The 17,408-nt window shown below is 44.8% G+C and overlaps 1 protein-coding gene and 1 non-coding gene across 2 annotated transcripts; one reads left to right on the top strand and one right to left on the bottom strand.

Annotated features, from left to right (window-relative positions):
* Positions 1-324: 324 nt before the first annotated feature.
* Positions 325-16,940, top strand: kcnh6a (potassium voltage-gated channel, subfamily H (eag-related), member 6a). The gene is made up of 19 exons (XM_052049290.1): positions 325-506; positions 1,068-1,086; positions 1,172-2,228; positions 3,706-3,936; positions 4,106-4,255; positions 4,539-4,642; positions 5,145-5,457; positions 5,548-5,750; positions 10,158-10,583; positions 11,385-11,802; positions 12,196-12,395; positions 12,475-12,727; positions 13,527-13,720; positions 13,884-13,977; positions 14,090-14,377; positions 14,574-14,757; positions 15,660-15,861; positions 16,028-16,264; positions 16,793-16,940. The coding sequence occupies exons 3-18, from the start codon at positions 2,153-2,155 to the stop codon at positions 16,256-16,258; spliced, it is 3,567 nt and encodes a 1,188-aa protein (XP_051905250.1). The 5' UTR covers positions 325-506; positions 1,068-1,086; positions 1,172-2,152; the 3' UTR covers positions 16,259-16,264; positions 16,793-16,940.
* trnac-gca (transfer RNA cysteine (anticodon GCA)) lies at positions 14,877-14,948 on the bottom strand. The gene has a single exon. It is a non-coding gene; the product is annotated as a tRNA-Cys (tRNA).
* Positions 16,941-17,408: the final 468 nt, after the last annotated feature.

Here is a 17,408-nt window from a genome sequence, read left to right as displayed (position 1 = left end):
TGTGCTGCGGCTCATCATGACACAACCAAAAGACAATCTTTGCTTTGCTGTGACACACACACATACACACACACACCCTTGTTTTTTTTTTTTTTTTTCGGTCATGGTTTTCTAACACGAAGCAGAAATTTGTTCCTAGATCAAAATCATGCTGTTGCGCAACCGTCACTGTTTACATTTAAATTGGGCATTCTTAGTTGCCATACAGAAAATACAAAAAAAAATACAGGAGCCAGATGAAGTGGCTTGGGCATCTGGTACGATGTTTCCTTGGAATACAGGACACATTTTTCCCCCTTTCGAAATCTGTTCCTGCATGAAACTACCTCCATCTTCAACCACAAAAAGAAAAGAAAAAGTCCAGAACACACGAATAAGACACTCTGTACTCGTGTGTATGTTTAGAGTACAGTTGTATGTGTTGTGTCCAGCTCTTATCAGGGGAATGAAGTCTCTCAGGGTGACGATGGTGGTGAAGGAATTCCATCCTGATAAAAAGTATCCAGGTCCGTTCAAACGTTTTGGTTCCCATCAGGTCCTGCGAGAAAGCAAGCAAGAGGTGAAACAGGGGGCGAGGGGTGTCTGGATGGTGCGTTTTGGTTTGTGAGGTGTTGACAGACCGCCATGTAAGCGAGAAGGACAACAAAAGTCACAAACATTCCAAGACAGATGTGGATGAGCAGGCGTGACACTTTTTGGACTTCCATGGTCCAATGTTTTTAGCTTTAGCGATAGTGTAACACGTGTTACAGGACAATAAATTTTGTGTTACCTGAAACACAAGAGGATGCTAAGCTAAACATGTTACACAGATGAAATTTAGACCTGGACAATGTAACTTATGAAACAATGGCCCAATGCACCGACATTTTCAACTTCAGACGACATTTTTGGACTACAAAATTAGATGTGAGCTAATGTTATCAGGTTAGAGGACCAAAAAAATTGAGGGAAACACAATGGGACTTTATTTGGTCTCAGCTAAGCTAACTATGCTACACATGTGAGAAAATGTCCCTCTGCCTCTCCTGTCAGCGACCTTTCATAGAGTGTCTGTTCTATTTCAGAATGCCACCGGGATGCTAAGTGAGTGTCGCTGTGGGATCAGGATGGATTGAAGGTGAAAAACGTTGCCATTGTTTTCCTTTGTTGTGCTCAACTTGACACACAGGCACACGCATGGCGGCTTATCGTGGTACAAGTGCGATGGCAGCGGCGCACGTGCTAGATGCTGCTATTTTCAGACCTGTGATACGGAGTGATGCAGACTGAGGTTGGGTCTGCAATCTGTCACCGACAGGACCATTGTCAAGCCAAACCGTCAAACACAACCGCACATGTAGACTTTCACAATAAAACGCGCACACACACGAAATCATTGTGTATCTCTTCATATGTAATTAATTCCTGTAAACACATTTCATACATGCATCTACTTACATTATCCGGCTATTCAGTATTATCCTGACATCCATCCATTTTCTGTACCTCTTTTCTACACTACGAGCATGTAGAGACAAACAACGAATTTGAAACGATGTTCAACGTGTATTCATTTTGTAGGGTCGTTTTCTGGATTCATATATGCTCAGGACGCATTTTGGGTCTCAAACGAGACGAGCGATCAATGCTGATATCTCTTATTTTGAAAGGCTGCCTTCTGTCTATTTCCGTCCCGCTGTGTACTCGATGGCTTGATGCCGGTGGCTTGTGAGGACCCGCGGGGGACGGTGGAAAGCAGCACACAGTAGATGGGACCAATTTTTGGCCGAGATGAGCTTCTCTATCTTCTGCGCACTTACATAGCAGACAAACTTGAAAGAGAATGTCGTTCAACAAAAGGCGAAAACTTCCTGCGTGTCGTTTTATGTCTTTTTTTCATTTTTAACTGCAGCTCAAGTGTCTGAAATTCAACTGCACTTTAGTGAACTTTTCCTCCTTTTTTTATTTTTAACTCAGCGCGTGACAACCAGCTTCTCTTGTCACTGTGGCAACCAACCTTCATCATCAAGATCATCATCCTCCAGGCAGTATCAGCAACCCAATCCCGCAGCAGTTTTGCACTTGCAGTTCTTTTCATTTGAATTTAAATTCGGCGCTTCCCGATGCTGATTTAGAAGCTTGATGCGTTGTCATCATCGTCGCTGTCAAGATGCCGGTGAGACGCGGTCACGTTGCCCTCCAGAACACTTACCTCGATACCATCATCAGGAAATTCGACGAGCAAAGTAAGTCACTGAACGTGTGATTCTTTATAACCTAATCCTGATCTTAAACCTCATATCTTGTTAAATGTTAATTGCATGCATGTACACTTTGAATGAAGGAAAACTCAAATATCTCAACATTCTCAGGACTGAGAAAAACAATAGGACACCCTACGAAAATGAGAGACACATTTTTCTTTCTTTGAACTTTGGGAGTTAAGTATTTTGAAAGCCGTAAGTGTCAGGACAGGGGAAAAAAGTACCTCTCTAGATCTAGATCAAGACATTCGTTTTGTTTTGGATTGTGTCTGCATTTATTTTGTAATGTCACTCCTCTTCAATGCTGAAGTGAAGATGTTACCAAAAAGATTGGGGGGGGGGCAATGAATTGTTGACTATGACTTTGGTTAACACATCACAGCATGTCATAAAACTTACAATGTGATATCACGACAATCTGATTGGCTGAGACGATACCATCACATCATTGCTTTTCTGTTTCGGACTCAACTTTCGATCTCCTTTCCTGACAAAATCAAATGTTGTATTTTTTTTCTTCAACTTTTCATGCACCCTGTAACCTAATCACATGATAAGCTGTCCAGTGTAGTGACCGCTGTCCCTGAAAGGGTTAAAAGCAGCAAGTGTCAGGGCTGAGAAAAGTCATAGCACAACCTAGTCGCTCACACAAATTTTCCATGATTAGAAATTAGGCTGCGATTTAATAACGAGGGGTATTGCCAAGATTCCAAAGGAATGTGCCAGCTTCGGACACATTTCAAACATAGTCAAAATATTTGATATAAGTCATGTAAGCTAATGCTAGCTGCTCTTAAAGGCAGACGTTTGCGCAACACAGGCGACCCGGATCAACGTTGGCCAGCTCTGTTTTGGAGCCTTTTAACCGCCGACTTCAATGAAGATGTGCTCGCCTTTGATTGTGATGTCACTCTGGTTTACCCACAATCCCCTTGTGCCTCCGGAGCTACATCACATGTTCCTCTGTTCCACAAATTGGCACTTTGAAACCCTCATTGTCACTTAGCGGTTGCTAGGCACCGCGCTCACCTGCTGGGGACACAGTGTACAGTATTTTATTTTATATACACATATTATACAATATATATATATATACTCTATAGCCCAAATCAAATACCTCGTTTTAATCGGAATTAACTGTGCAGTACTGAAATGGCACGTGCAGCATACGCGTACAGAAGCGTTGACATTTCCACACAAGTCCCTCTGTTAAGTGTCCAGCTGCTCTGCTGCCGTCTCTCAGGAATCACTGTGATGCCAAGCAGCCTGGAAAGCTCCACTTCATTAGTTCCACTCCACATAATTGTTAACTGTATTAATAGCGAGCCGACCTATTGTGTTGTCACTGGACAAGCGAAGTGAACATGACGTACTTGACATGAGTGACGCATCAAGTTCATAATTGATCTTTAAAGCCTGGAGTGGCTAATGCTAAACCTGGTCCACGTGGTCGTTTCAGATCGCAAGTTTGTGATTGCCAATGCGCAGATGAAGAACTGTGGCATCATCTTCTGCAACGAGGCCTTCTGTCAGATGTTCGGCTTCACGCGGGCCGAAATCATGCAGCAGCCGTGCACCTGCCAGTTCCTGGTGGGGCCCGGCACCATGAAGAGCGCCCTAGCGCAGCTAGCTCAGGCCCTCCTCGGCTCTGAGGAGCGCAAGGTGGAGATCCTCTACTACGCCAAGGAAGGTACCAAAAAAAAAAATCTGTCCGTCTACTCGTCAAATAGCTCCTTTATCACCTGCGAAAGTTCTTTTATTTTTTTTAACTTGAAATTTGAAGGTTATGTCTTGAGACTTGCACAAATGTGATCTCCTCCCTCCCGTATAAACCGGTATACAATGTCATCAAATGACAGGCACGTGCAGGCCGTGCATGGTGGACATCGTTCCAGTGAAGAACGAGGAAGGAGTCGTCATCATGTTCATCCTGGACTTCCAGGAGCTCGTCGACCCGCTGCTCAAGAAGTCCGGATTCAGGCAGCGAGTCAGCCAAGGCTGGCTCTATTGTGAGCACTTTCACGGATATTTGAACACAAACGGTGCATCAGCACACGTACACAGACACCATAACAATACGCGCAGGCGTATATTCTTTATCTTCCATGAAATATTATTGCAACTCACGTAGTCGCTGACAATTGTGGAGCGGTTGTGTTTTACACTGCCCCCTGGCGGCCGTGTCACGCACAATTGAAGGTGCTGCAATCCGTTAATCATGATGCGCCAACTGTTTCATATTTTAGCATTTGAAAAAAAAAATCATTGTTCACTGTGGATTATCTCTCTCAGGTCAGAATCGCAGATTGAAGATGCGACTGCCGGTGTTGCGCCCTAAGCGGCGGCAGTCACTTTCCAAAGATCAATTTGAGGGTGTAGTGGTGGACTACATGCAGGTAAGAGAACTTTATATGCAATAAATATCAAGTCGAGTACAACTTTATTGTCACGTTTAATCATGCTCAATTTTTACTCGTTAAAAAAACAAAACAAAAACAACAACACTGGGATCATTCAGAGGCAACAGAGGCTTCCTTTTTGTGGTCCGCTCACATGAAATCCCATGTGAAAGGGCCCTTCTACAGCAGAGGGGAATTGTTTAAAGGGGAAAGAGCCATCAAAGAGATAAATGAAAAACAAACGAGCCGCTCGCTCGTGTTTGGACGTCTCCGCTGTGTTTTTCTTTTGAAGGATATCACTTCCTGACAGGATCCATGAGCGACCAATCCGGAAACACACTCTGTCACGGCAGACACATTTACACATACACACACATTCCTTTTCTTGCTAACTCACGCTCACTAGTCGTCCAAAACATTTTGAAAACAATACATTCATATATTGATATATATATATATATATATTATATGAATTTTTTTTTTTAATTTTTTTTTTAAGCCCAACAGTGAGGAAGTCCCCCTGAAGGATTTCCGCATCCCATCTAAAGAGAGCTGTATGCAGTCCGAGACTGAGGCCCTTATAGAGCAAGACCTGGATCCTCCATCGCTCGCCACTCAGTCTTGCGCCAAGCGCCGCTCCCTGCTGACGGACCGCTTGGACCTGCCGGGCCTGCCGGGACCTCGGGGGACCATATCTCGAAGCAGCTCGCGGGAAAGCTTGCGCAGCCTGCGACGGGCCTCGTCTCTCGACGACATCGACGGGATGAAAACAGAGTTGAGCACTCGGCTCGGAGATACCCGGACGAACAGCAGTGAGTCTGACAGTAGAAGCACTTGTTAAGACGTGAGCAAAACGAAGCAACACCAAAGACACTTTTTTTTGTATTTTTGCTTTTGTGTAGATTTGAAGCCTAGCGGCGCCAACTCCACTTCAGACTCGGATCTGATGAGGCACCGGGCTATTGGGCGCATCCCGCAGGTGACGCTCACCTTCGGCTCGGACCGCGTCAGACCCCCGTCGCCCGGAGAGATTGAGATCATCGCGCCCAGCAAAGTCAAAGACAGAACACAGAATGTTACTGAGAAGGTGACGCAGGTAACACAGGTGAGATCAGAAGTCCTTGACGATCTTATCCAGATTGAGAATTTACAGCAGTGTAAACGCAACATGTGAAATCCAATAGAAAAAAGTAATTCAGTAAGTCAATGTTTTTTTTTAGAATTTTTTTTTTAGAATTTTTTAGAATTTAGAATTTTTTTTTTTTTTTTTTTAACAACCTAGTCTAATATAATTCAAGGTACTGTAATAATTTTGTTACTTCCGCAGTGGGGAAATTAGCAAAACAAAATTTTTAGTCCAGATTGAATCCAGATTAAGCATTTAAACACAGTCTAATCACAACATCAAAAATCATCAAACTGCTTGTTTATATTACGTGTTGTCCCCTTTTGAATCAAAGTTTGAGCTGCTTTTACCTTTTAAGGCCCTACATTCGGTGATTTGGCAGGGGACAAATGTTCTAGCCTTGCCTGAGGGTTTTTTTTTTTGGTTGTTTTTTTGGTTGTGTTCTCATTATCATTTATCTTGGAGCTGGAGGTGCAAGTGACATTTATATTTCTACTTTCTGCTCCTCCACTACCTACTGTGAGAACAACTCTCGCTCTCACTTGCTTTTTCCTCCCAGCGTGTGTGTGTGTGTGTGTGTGTGTGTGCGCGCGCGTGTGTGTGTGTGTGTGTGTGTTTGTGACAGGTTCAGGTCATTAAGTCACTGCTCACACATCACTGCTCTCCTGCATTCACATATGCATACACCCACCCACACACACACACACACACACAAGTGTGTCTATAAATGGAGGGCCGCCTCGGGCTACTCGGCAGGGACGCGGGATGACGCGCGAGGTAGAAATAATCTCACCTGATGTGTGACATGTGTCTTCACGTTGTGCTCGCCGTGTCGCCTCCACCGCGCCATCGCGGTGTCAAAAAGCACCTCGACAAAGGGAAAGCTCTCATAATCTCAGAGGAAAGCAGCTGGATGCCAGTTGGATAGAAAAAGAAAAATGACGCCCGGCGCTTCTCGGAGATTCTATGTTATGAAATTACCTTTGTTTACTTTTCTGTTTGGCTCGGTTGCCTCCCCCTTGTCAGTTTGGCTTTGTTGACCGGTTTAGCTGCCAATTTGATTTTGTTGCCTTCTGTTTACTTCTAAAGTTGACTTTGTTGCCCTGGCCTACTTGTCGAAATGGATTTATTGCTCCAGAGTCGATTGAAATTCGGATGATGATGATGATTATTATATATATACTTTTTAAAAAAATTGTCAGTTTATTGTTTTTTCCGTTGGCCCAGTTTACGTGTCACTTTGGCTTTGTCGCCCACTTTACTTCTCCAAACTTGTTTTGGCTTTGTTGCCCTCATTTTTCTTGTCAGTCTGGGTTTATATAATCTTTTTTACTTGCCCGTTTGACTTTTGCTACCCCAAGGTCAGTTGCCAAAAATTCATTTTTTGCTTTTATTTGATTTCCAACATTGTATATATATACCTGTATTTACAGTATATATATATTTTTATGTTCCTTTGTTCCCCCTGGTTCAAAAGCGAGATAAGAGTGTGACATCTGTTTGTGCCCATCGAGCAGCGTTGCCTGGCTGGCTGGCTGGCCGGCCGGTTGGCAGTGAGTGACCTTGGCCTTGTGAGCTAATGGACATGGTGTGCTCCATGTTTCCATGTGCGCACCTTGCAGGCGAACTCTCCCCGCCTAAAACATGGCCGCTTAGCGCTGAAAACGGCGGTTGAAAATTGCCTGTACGTCGGATGTTGTGGCGTCGCGCCATAAAAAATTGTCGGCTGCTTAATTGAGTTTCGATTGGCACCTTACAAAAGAGAAATGAAGGTTGCTATTGATCCTCGCCGCTATGGATTAGTCTGCAATGGCGTGATCGAGCAACGCCCGGATTTATGTGTGCGGCGCGTGTGTGTATGCGTGTGCGGGCGCGGCACCCCCTGGCTTCCGCGGAAGAAATGACATTTGTCAGTGCCAATCATTTCATTTAAAGTTACTTCTAATATTGTGTCCCTATCGTGGGCCGAAATAATATGGCCGCTATATAAGGAACAGATGTACTACAGTTCCTGTCAATCAAAAGTCAGAATTTGAATGAAGCGCTTCTATTGGCTGTTATTCGGAGAGGTGCACCAAATGAAGTGACGAGTGAGTGTCACGCATCGCTCCAAATTGTTTATTTGAGGTCTTTGTTGTTTCTGCTTTGTTGCACCGAGTCTACATTGTCGAAATGACAGGTGTCAAAGTCAAGGGTCGGGGGCCAGATTTGGCCCGCCACATCATTTTATATGGGCCGCGACACAAAATGAGTTTGACTTGTCATATTAGCTTTGCTGTTCACAGTTCACTTCACAACAGTGTCATTTTGGCTTCCTTGTCCCCAAGTACTTATCTTGTCGTAGTTTGGGCTTTATTGCCCAACATTTACATGCCAGCTCGGCTGAATTGTCGCCCCCTGTTCTACCTCCCCAAATGGTCCGTTTGGCTGTGTTGTCCCCAATTTTTTTTTTTTTTTTTTGCTTCCTTCTTTGGCTTTATCCTTGACCATTTTCTTGTTCAACCCTTTTATCCACCTCGTAATCTGATAAACTGTCCACTGTCGTCACCGCTGCTCCCCTTAAGGGCTAAATTGTTACTTTTAACTTTTTTTCGCCCACAATGTATCACCTCATTTTGTCATGTATCATATTGTGATGACATAATGCCACACCGAGGCCGTTTATTTATTTATTTATTTTTAAATCTGGGCTGGGCCTAACGCGGGGGGGCCAGAGAGGGACGCAGAGAAAGCAAAGGGGAGGGGGGGGGAGGAATGTCGTTGAGGGAGGGATGTAGATGGACGGACGGAGGTTGCTGTCTCTCTCTCTCTCTCTGTGGTTAGCATGAAGTACGCGTCAACATGAGCTTCAAGCAGAAACTACAGCCTGTGAGTGCTTTATTTATTTGTATTTATTTTTATAACTACACACTTACACCATTTACTGACTGCTAAGCTGCTCTTCAGATGCTCCTCTTTTCTATATCAAGCTGACAAGTGAGGAACAGGAAGCCAGGCCATGTTGTTGCCATGTGACCACGTCAGCTCATTCTCATGCTCATTTTCCTCTTGTTTTATTTGTCTGAAATGTCATTTTGGCTTTGTTGCCCACATTTTACTTGTTGAATTTGACCTTTTGGCCTTGTTGTCCGCCTTGCTGAATGTGTTGGGGGTTGGGGGAGCGGGGTTGGTTCGGTTGTCCACTGTTTACTTGGCCCAAATTGCAGTTTTTGACCTTGTTGGAACCAGTTTCCTTGCCCAAATTATCATTTGGGCTTCAATACTTTTATTTTAACTTCTTCACCCACAGTTTATTTGCCCCAAATTTATTTTTGGGGCGTTTTCTTGCCTTCACAATGTACTTTCCCAAACTGTCATGTATCAAACACGAGCCCCATGCAGACATGAACAAATGCCATGTTAATTATAACGAGCTGACAGGTTGCATGCGACACGGGGGGTGGGGTGGCGGTGGGAGGGTGGGGGGGCGAAACTTCTATTGGTCATTACAAAACACAGCACATCGATAACTTGTTGGATGAGTGAACCTTTGTGTTTACACTCTCATTAGCATGTCGCCCATCCGCATGGTGTTCAGCAGGTCACAGCGGCCCATCAGCGCCCCCCTTCGTGTCGTTTAAACGAGATTTAAAACCCACGCCAGAGCCGTTCTGTCATCAAACATCCTTTCGCTACGTTCCCAAATGTAGTCAAGCTCCGAATTCCCTGGCACATTTTAGAATGGCGTGTGACTTCTCCCTAGGTGGTTTTTTTCAGCGAGGAGCTCGGCCAGTGAAAACAGAACATTAATAAGCTTCTCGTGGTTCCTGGGAGAGAATTTACAAGTTACGCGCGTCGCAGGCAGCAGTTGAGCTTCATCGCCACGGATGACATCATGCAAAGTACGATGCAAATTTAGCCTGGCCGGCGCAAGAAAAGCATTGGATTGGTGCGATCTCACTGCAAGCTGCTACATATCATATTAGTGACATCATTAATGCTCCTCCATCAATTATTCAATGTTCTCCAGAATTAAGATCATTGCTGACTGCTCACTGTTGGTACTCGTTAGGTAGAGGGTAGTTGGTTGCTTATCCGGCTGGATAGTCAGGAAGGTACGGAGCCCCTAAAAGGGACATGGAAAAAAAAACTTTGCGTTACCTTGCAAAGTTTTGCATTCATTTGTATTTCAAACTAATTACAGTATCAAAGTAAAATTCAATGAAACTCGCCAACGGGTGAAAACGCGCCGTGCTTGTTGTTTTCAGTTACCCGGACCAAAATCAGGTCATATGGTCGGGACAGCAGCAGGTGAAAGTGGTCCTGGTTTTAGATTTAGTGCGCAGGTAGGTGTACCTAATTAAGTGAGCCGATATGGTATTAATGAACGGCTTTCTTGGCGGTAAGGTTCTGTCGCTGGGCGCCGACGTGCTTCCCGAGTACAAGCTGCAAGCCCCGCGCATCCACCGCTGGACCATCTTGCACTACAGCCCCTTCAAGGCCATGTGGGACTGGCTCATCCTGCTGCTGGTCATCTACACAGCTATCTTCACGCCCTACTCGGCCGCCTTTCTTCTCAACGAGGTGGAGGAGGATCGGCGGCGGACGTGCGGCTACACGTGCAACCCTCTCAACGTCGTGGATCTGGTGGTGGACGTCATGTTCATCGTGGACATCCTCATCAACTTCCGGACCACATATGTCAACCACAACGATGAAGTGGTCAGCCACCCGGGCCGCATCGCCCAGCACTACTTCAAGGGCTGGTTCCTCATCGACATCGTGGCCGCCATACCCTTCGATCTGCTCATCTTCCGCTCCGGCTCGGAGGAGGTATGGAAAAAATGGTGCCTTAAGAGATGACGGACCCGACTTGCAAATCTTTCCACCTATAGATTGTGCTTGGATGAATTTGTTGATTTGACTTTCGAGCAAAAATTTTTAGAGTGCTATGTGATGGCAGTTAACTCACTTCACAAAAAGCACAAAAAAAATAGAAATAAATATATAATATATAATAATAATAATATATATGATAATAATAATATTATAACATATAATATTATGATAATGAAAATAATATAAATAAATAATATATAAATATAAGAATAATCTTTTTTAAATTACACACTGGGGAAATTTGCAGTATAGAGCAGCAAAATTTGGGAGTGGGGGGGGTAGAAAATAAAAAAATTGAAAAAAAATATATATATATATGATAATAATAATATAACATATAATATTATGATAATGAAAATAATAAAAAATAATATCTAAATATAATATTTTTTTAAATTACAGTCTATATATTATTAGCATTCCCTGTGGCTGTTCACCATCAAACTAAACATCAAACAAAAACGAATTGCATTTTAAAACCACCGCAGAACTTTTCCTTCTTCTAGCTTAATGCAACGCAAAGCATGAATATTTGAACAGAGTGTATCAACAAAGGTGTCGTGGCAATATAACAATACTCACTGGCATATATCACAGGATATCATGTTATCAGTTTACACTCAATTGGTATCCGATTAATCGATGGGATAATTGGGAAAAGTAATCACTTCTAAAAATATGAGAGCGGCGCATCTCCAGTTGACAGTAGTAACGAGATGGCGTCTGCCTCCCCAGCCGCAGACCACCACGCTGATCGGCCTTCTGAAGACGGCGCGGCTTTTGCGTTTGGTGCGGGTGGCCCGCAAGCTGGACCGTTACTCGGAGTACGGAGCGGCCGTGCTCTTCCTGCTCATGTGCACCTTCGCTCTGATCGCCCACTGGCTGGCGTGCATCTGGTACGCCATCGGCAACGTGGAACGCACCAGCTCGGCCCGCGTGGGGGTCATGAAGATCGGCTGGCTGGACAACCTGGCCGAGCAGATCGGCAAGCAATACAACGACAGCGATGCGGCGTCGGGGCCGTCCATCAAGGACAAGTACGTGACGGCGCTCTACTTCACCTTCAGCAGCCTCACCAGCGTCGGCTTCGGAAACGTTTCACCCAACACCAACCCCGAAAAGATCTTCTCCATTTGCGTCATGCTCATTGGATGTGAGTCCCTCTGTGTTTTAGTGAAAAAAATATTTAGCTTTTTTTCATTTTTATTTGAACTTTAATTATTACGTATTCATTTTTTTTCTCCATATTTTTAAAATTGTTTTTCTTATTCTTTTTCTAATTTAGACTTGTTTATTATTTATTTACTATTGTTTTTGTTTGTTATTTTGCATTGTTTTTGTTTATATGTTTATATTGACATTTATATTTTTCTTTTTTTTCTTGTTTTTATTTGAATGTTACCATATTGTTTTCATCATTTCTGTTTTCTTTTTTTGTTAGTTTTTTTTTTTGTTTTATTTGTATTTTTGGTGTTTCATTCAAGAAATTTTTTTTTTTTTTTTAACCTTTCTTTATGCTCAACTTTCTCCCTTCCCTTTGACGCAGCTCTGATGTACGCCAGCATCTTTGGCAACGTTTCGGCCATCATCCAGAGGCTCTACTCGGGCACGGCGCGGTACCACACGCAGATGCTGCGCGTCAAAGAGTTCATCCGCTTCCACCAAATTCCCGGTGGCTTGCGGCAGCGTCTGGAGGAGTACTTCCAGCACGCCTGGTCCTACACCAACGGCATCGACATGAACGCAGTGAGTATGCAAAATTACTCGGACCCCTTTGGCGTGTTGACAGCCAAATTTTAAAGGCACCCTGCGTGTTTCCCACCAGGTGTTGAAGGGCTTCCCCGAGTGCCTGCAGGCCGACATCTGCCTGCATCTGAACCGCACGCTGATGCAGCAGTGCAAAGCCTTCCGAGGCGCCAACAAAGGCTGCCTGCGCGCCCTGGCCATCCGCTTCAAAACCACCCACGCCCCGCCCGGCGACACCCTGGTGCACAGCGGCGACATCCTCACCGCCCTTTATTTCATCTCCAACGGCTCCATCGAGATCCTGCGCGACGACATGGTGGTGGCCATATTGGGTGAGTGCCATACTCGCTTCCTTTGACTTTAATTCGGACTCCACCGGAGTTGACACATTCTCCGAAGAGCGAAATGATGGATTCGTTTTCTTCAATGTAAGATTCTGTAAGTTCCAACAAGATCTGTGCGATTTGAAGCATCCGTTTACATTTTGACCGACAAACTGCCAAATAGTTTTCAGATGACCATCATGCAAATACATTTTCATTTAAACCTGAATTTAAATGAAATGTAATTGAATTTTTTTTTATTCACTTTTACTGTTCTAATCTTGATACGTCGAGACAGATTAATTCCGTTGTTTTAATTTTAATAATACTTTAACTGTAAATCTAATTTAAATCTAATTTGCATTCAAAGTTAAAGTTCAAATGCAAAAAAAAATCAAATTTTAAATTGAATTATAATTCAATTTTAAACTTGATTTGAATTTTAATCCATCAAAAGGAAAATTCAGTTCATTCCTTGAAATTAAATTCAAATGTGATTTGATTTAAATCTCAATTGAATTCAAATGGGTTTTTTTTTCCCATTTTCAGCCTTCACATCAAAGCGCGCGCACATGAAGAGACGCGCGCGCACACACACATACACACACACACACACACAGAGCTGTCGTGCTGCCTCGCCAGGGGTGTTTGGGCACAGCTCCAGTTAATTCTTCCGTTTGGCAGAACCATCGATCACCAATAGCAGTGGCGCTCAAATCCCGCTCGGGTGCCTCCTTTTCCAATAGAACATTCACCGCAGTCTTTTTGTTTCGTTTGGGTTTGGATCCCATCTCATGCGTACGTCCAGGAAAGAACGACATCTTTGGCGAGTCCGTCAGCATGTACGGCAGGCCTGGCAAGTCCAGCGCCGACGTGCGGGCGCTGACGTACTGCGACCTTCACAAAATCCAGAGGGACGACCTGATGGAGGTTCTGGACATGTACCCTGACTTTGCTGACACATTCTGGCACAACTTGGAGGTCACCTTCAACCTGAGAGATGTGAGTGCCACCTGATGGAGGTGTTGACCACCAGAAAATGTTCAAATATAATATAAAACTTGGTAGGTGTGTCTGTCATGAGTAGACCCACCTATAATGTATTGTATTTGTATTCTAGATTTGTATTCTATATTTGTCCATTACTGAAGGTGTTGTGTATCAGGCAGATCGGGTAAATCTGTCAACGCCAAGCAAGGACTCTGAATGTGGCTACCGTCGCAGCAGGCACCACAGAGGCTCCCCGCGACGCCACAACCGTGAGCGATGACCTTGCCTTTACCCAAAAAAAATAATAATAATAAAACAAAACAAAAAATCTCTCCCAGTGCATACGTCAGTTAAAAAAAAAGAATAAAAATCCTTCTTCAGACGGCACGGACCAGGAGGAGACCTACGCCGAGCAGTCTTGTCCAATGGCCAACCATCACAAAGTCGCAACGCCGCGCTGGGACGAGCAGTGCGATAGTGACACTTTTTCATCCGAGTCCAGCGACGAGGAGATGAAGCAAATGAGGCGTAGCAGTAAAATGGAGCTGTACCCCCCGCCGGCAGGGGACGCCAGAGACTACCCACCGGCAGTCATTAACCTCCTGCCGCACGGTAGATCCGGCCCTGGGATGGCGAAGCCTATTGACCTTGCTGGGCCACCATACTCAGGTGAAGCGTCCGACACCATCTCTGTATCATCCAGAAAAGCTATCACTGTGAATTTCCTCAACACAATACTCTGGAGTTTGCCCATGTGAGATGTTACTCTTACAAAAACATAAAATAAATGAATGAACAGTAACTTCAACCATAGTCAAGTGCATCGTTTAAGTTTATGTTCTGACAACCATCCTTACACCCACAGTTCCAGTCAGCATGTCGGGCCTATACGGCTACTGGCCAGACCGCCGGGCCAGCCAGTATTCCGAGGCCCAGAGACGCTCGTCGTCTGCGGCCAGGACCACCGGCTTCCAGCCTGTCCCCTGTTCTGAGGACCGGCCTAGTGAGCTCGGGTCAAGATTGGAAGTGCTCCAGTCACAGTTGAACAGGTGAGATTAGATCTCTCTCTCTCACTCTCTCTCTTTTAAATTTTTTAAAAACAACTACGATTTGTTTTCACTATCAGGGTAAGAATAGAGTTTATTCATTCATAATAAAAACAACTTGAAGGGGGCACCCGGATTCGAACCGGGGACCTCTTGATCTGCAGTCAAATGCTCTACCACTGAGCTATACCCCCTTCGGTAAGACCCCCTGATATTTTTTCTATTTGTAGATAGTATATAATCTGGGGCTACAAGTAAATTAGCATCAATAAAAGACGAAGAAACAATGTGACATTGTAATTATCCAAAAAAAAGAAAATGCGACGTATATTCGCATCATAGTGTGCGTGTTGGTGAACGAGGTTGTGCGACAGCGACATCTGGTGGACAGCTTTAGCCTTCACATCCTGCGATGAATTGGAGGTTTCTTATACTGTAACCAAATGTTTTTTCGAAGGGTTATACAATCCTAACTTAATCATATTCACCGGGCAAAATGTGTAAAAAGTTAAATATCTACAAGTGATGTTTGCCCTTTGAAAAAAATACTAAAGTGATTGTAATTAATTCAAACAAACTAAAATAACAGCTAAATGTAACCGTTGTAACACTATTCATGAGGGATGAAGTAAGCACTGCTGCTGTGAAGCTAGCTAGCGAAAATTGCTAGGTCATTAAGTAACCAAGCATCTCCAAGACACACAAACATGTTTACTCTTCCCATCAGTTCGATCACATTAAGACCTGGCTAAATGAAACTACTCCTCTCAGATGAACTGAGATCCTACCAGATGCCCACCAAAGCAACATATTTACGATGTCTTTGGCCTGTGCGCTAAACAGCAACTAGAGGAGATTTTCAGCGAGTAGCTCAAAAATGTACGCATTCATTGTTCTTGTTGCAGACTGGAGAGCCGAATGACGGCGGACATCACCGTCATCCTGCAACTACTTCAGCGTCAGATGGCCCCAGTGCCGCCCGCCTACAGCGCCGTATCACCCAGCCCCATCCCCACCGCCACCGCCGCCGCCCTGTATGGCAACGCACCGCTGCCCACCCTCTGCGCCGTCCCTCCCATGATGGACAGCGCTGCTTCGTTGCTCCAGGTACGCGCACGCGCCGATTAATTGCGTGATTCCTAGCGCGTCTGAACAGCGCTAAAGTTGGAATACACGACAAGTCATGATTAGAACACTAAAGTTGAAAAATTAAATAAATACAACGATATTAGCATTCCAAGTGTGTCCAACATGTTCGGTTTCCCCACCCTAGACTCCAGAGTCCGAGTCCAAGTCCAAGGACTCGCTGTCCAGCGGGATCCACGTAACGGCCGCCTCGGACGACACCATGTCACTGACGCCGCCTCAGCCTGAGGCCCCAGGGATGCTGGGTACCACCCAGCGCTTCCCTTCCCTCCCCGAGCACCTGGAGGTCTCCTCTGAAGTGCCGGAGATCCAGAGGCACATCTCGGACCCAATCCTGCCGGGAAGCCCTGGGAGCTAAGAGGTGGTAGGTACTGCACGAAGTTGAACACATGCTCCGTCGCTTTTCAAAAGTCGATTCCTTTTGAAAAGGAATTGACTTTCCCAGTTCCAACTCGTCCAGAGGATCATAAACACAACAACAAAGACAACATGGTGAGACAGCACCTGATAAAGGTACCCAGGGAGTTGTATTTTTTCGGTGGGACTGTACTTGTAAAGTTGAGAGCCACTTCAGTCGAAGGTTTGTCATTCCTATTGTCACCAGTAGACGGCGCCCTTACGTTTCGTAAATACGTTGTCAACACCGTCGACGACGGTCGCGAGCCTCTTGTTAGTTTGCGGTCGATTTTTACAATGATTCTTACAGCTGTTAGCTGACATTGGAAAGCGAAATCGGATTTATTGTGTACCCTTAGGGGGGGTGGCATGTTGATCAATATACAGTGAATACTTTGAGGGGAAAAAGTTATCGGGGCCCTCAGAAAGTCATCCGATGTTTCCTCCCCAATCTAAAACGAAGTTTGATTTCACCGCGATCCTTTGGGTTTTGCAGGTTATTCAGCCCCGGGCCCCGTTGGGACCAGCAGAGAGCACCCCGCAAGCATCCAGACGAGATTTGCGTCTCAACTATTCCAGCGGAGTTGCCCTGATCAACAAAGCATCTTGAAACAATGAATAAAGTTGGCTTGCACGTTTTGGAAGTGTGCGTAATGGGTGTTTTATTTGCACTTTATTCACGATCGCCAAGAAAGCAAAATGACACGATCTCTTTGTGCAACTCGTATTCAATCGAAAATTAAGTTGGCTTTGCAAGCTCTCTCTCCTGATCTCAGGATGGAATTCTGAAGGCAGGCAGGGGTAGGAAATACTGGCGTGGTCGAGCGGTTATGGGTGAGGTTGGAGTGCCGTCCCGTTGCCCACGAGAGACGCCAACAGTCTCTGGTTAACCTTTAAAACACGGCCCTTTGACTACATATAAAATTTACAAAATTTTCATGCCAGGACGGCCTGATGGTAAAAGACATCGCTGGGTCAGCAGGCGGAACGAGTTCGACCGCCATCTGCTCTCCATTTATAAAATTAGCAAGAGTCGGACTCGGGTGTCTCGTCACCTCGTCCAGGTGCAAAGTTAGAAGTTTGAAGCGAGCACTCCATGAGAGATGACAAGC

Source organism: Hippocampus zosterae, chromosome 17 (genome assembly GCF_025434085.1).
Source record: "Hippocampus zosterae strain Florida chromosome 17, ASM2543408v3, whole genome shotgun sequence".
NCBI classification, from domain to species: Eukaryota; Metazoa; Chordata; class Actinopteri; order Syngnathiformes; family Syngnathidae; genus Hippocampus; species Hippocampus zosterae.
The sequence above is the reverse complement of the archived record's forward strand: the minus strand, read 5'-3'. Positions and strand labels throughout refer to the sequence as shown.

Bases quoted from the DNA above. Each gene is read 5' to 3' on its own strand.
- kcnh6a (XM_052049290.1), top strand. From the start codon at position 2,153: ATGCCGGTGAGACGCGGTCACGTTGCCCTCCAGAACACTTACCTCGAT. The intron at 12,396-12,474 runs GTGAGTATGCAA...GTTTCCCACCAG, and splicing joins ACGGCATCGACATGAACGCA to GTGTTGAAGGGCTTCCCCGA. The intron at 14,758-15,659 runs GTGAGATTAGAT...TTCTTGTTGCAG, and splicing joins CTCCAGTCACAGTTGAACAG to ACTGGAGAGCCGAATGACGG.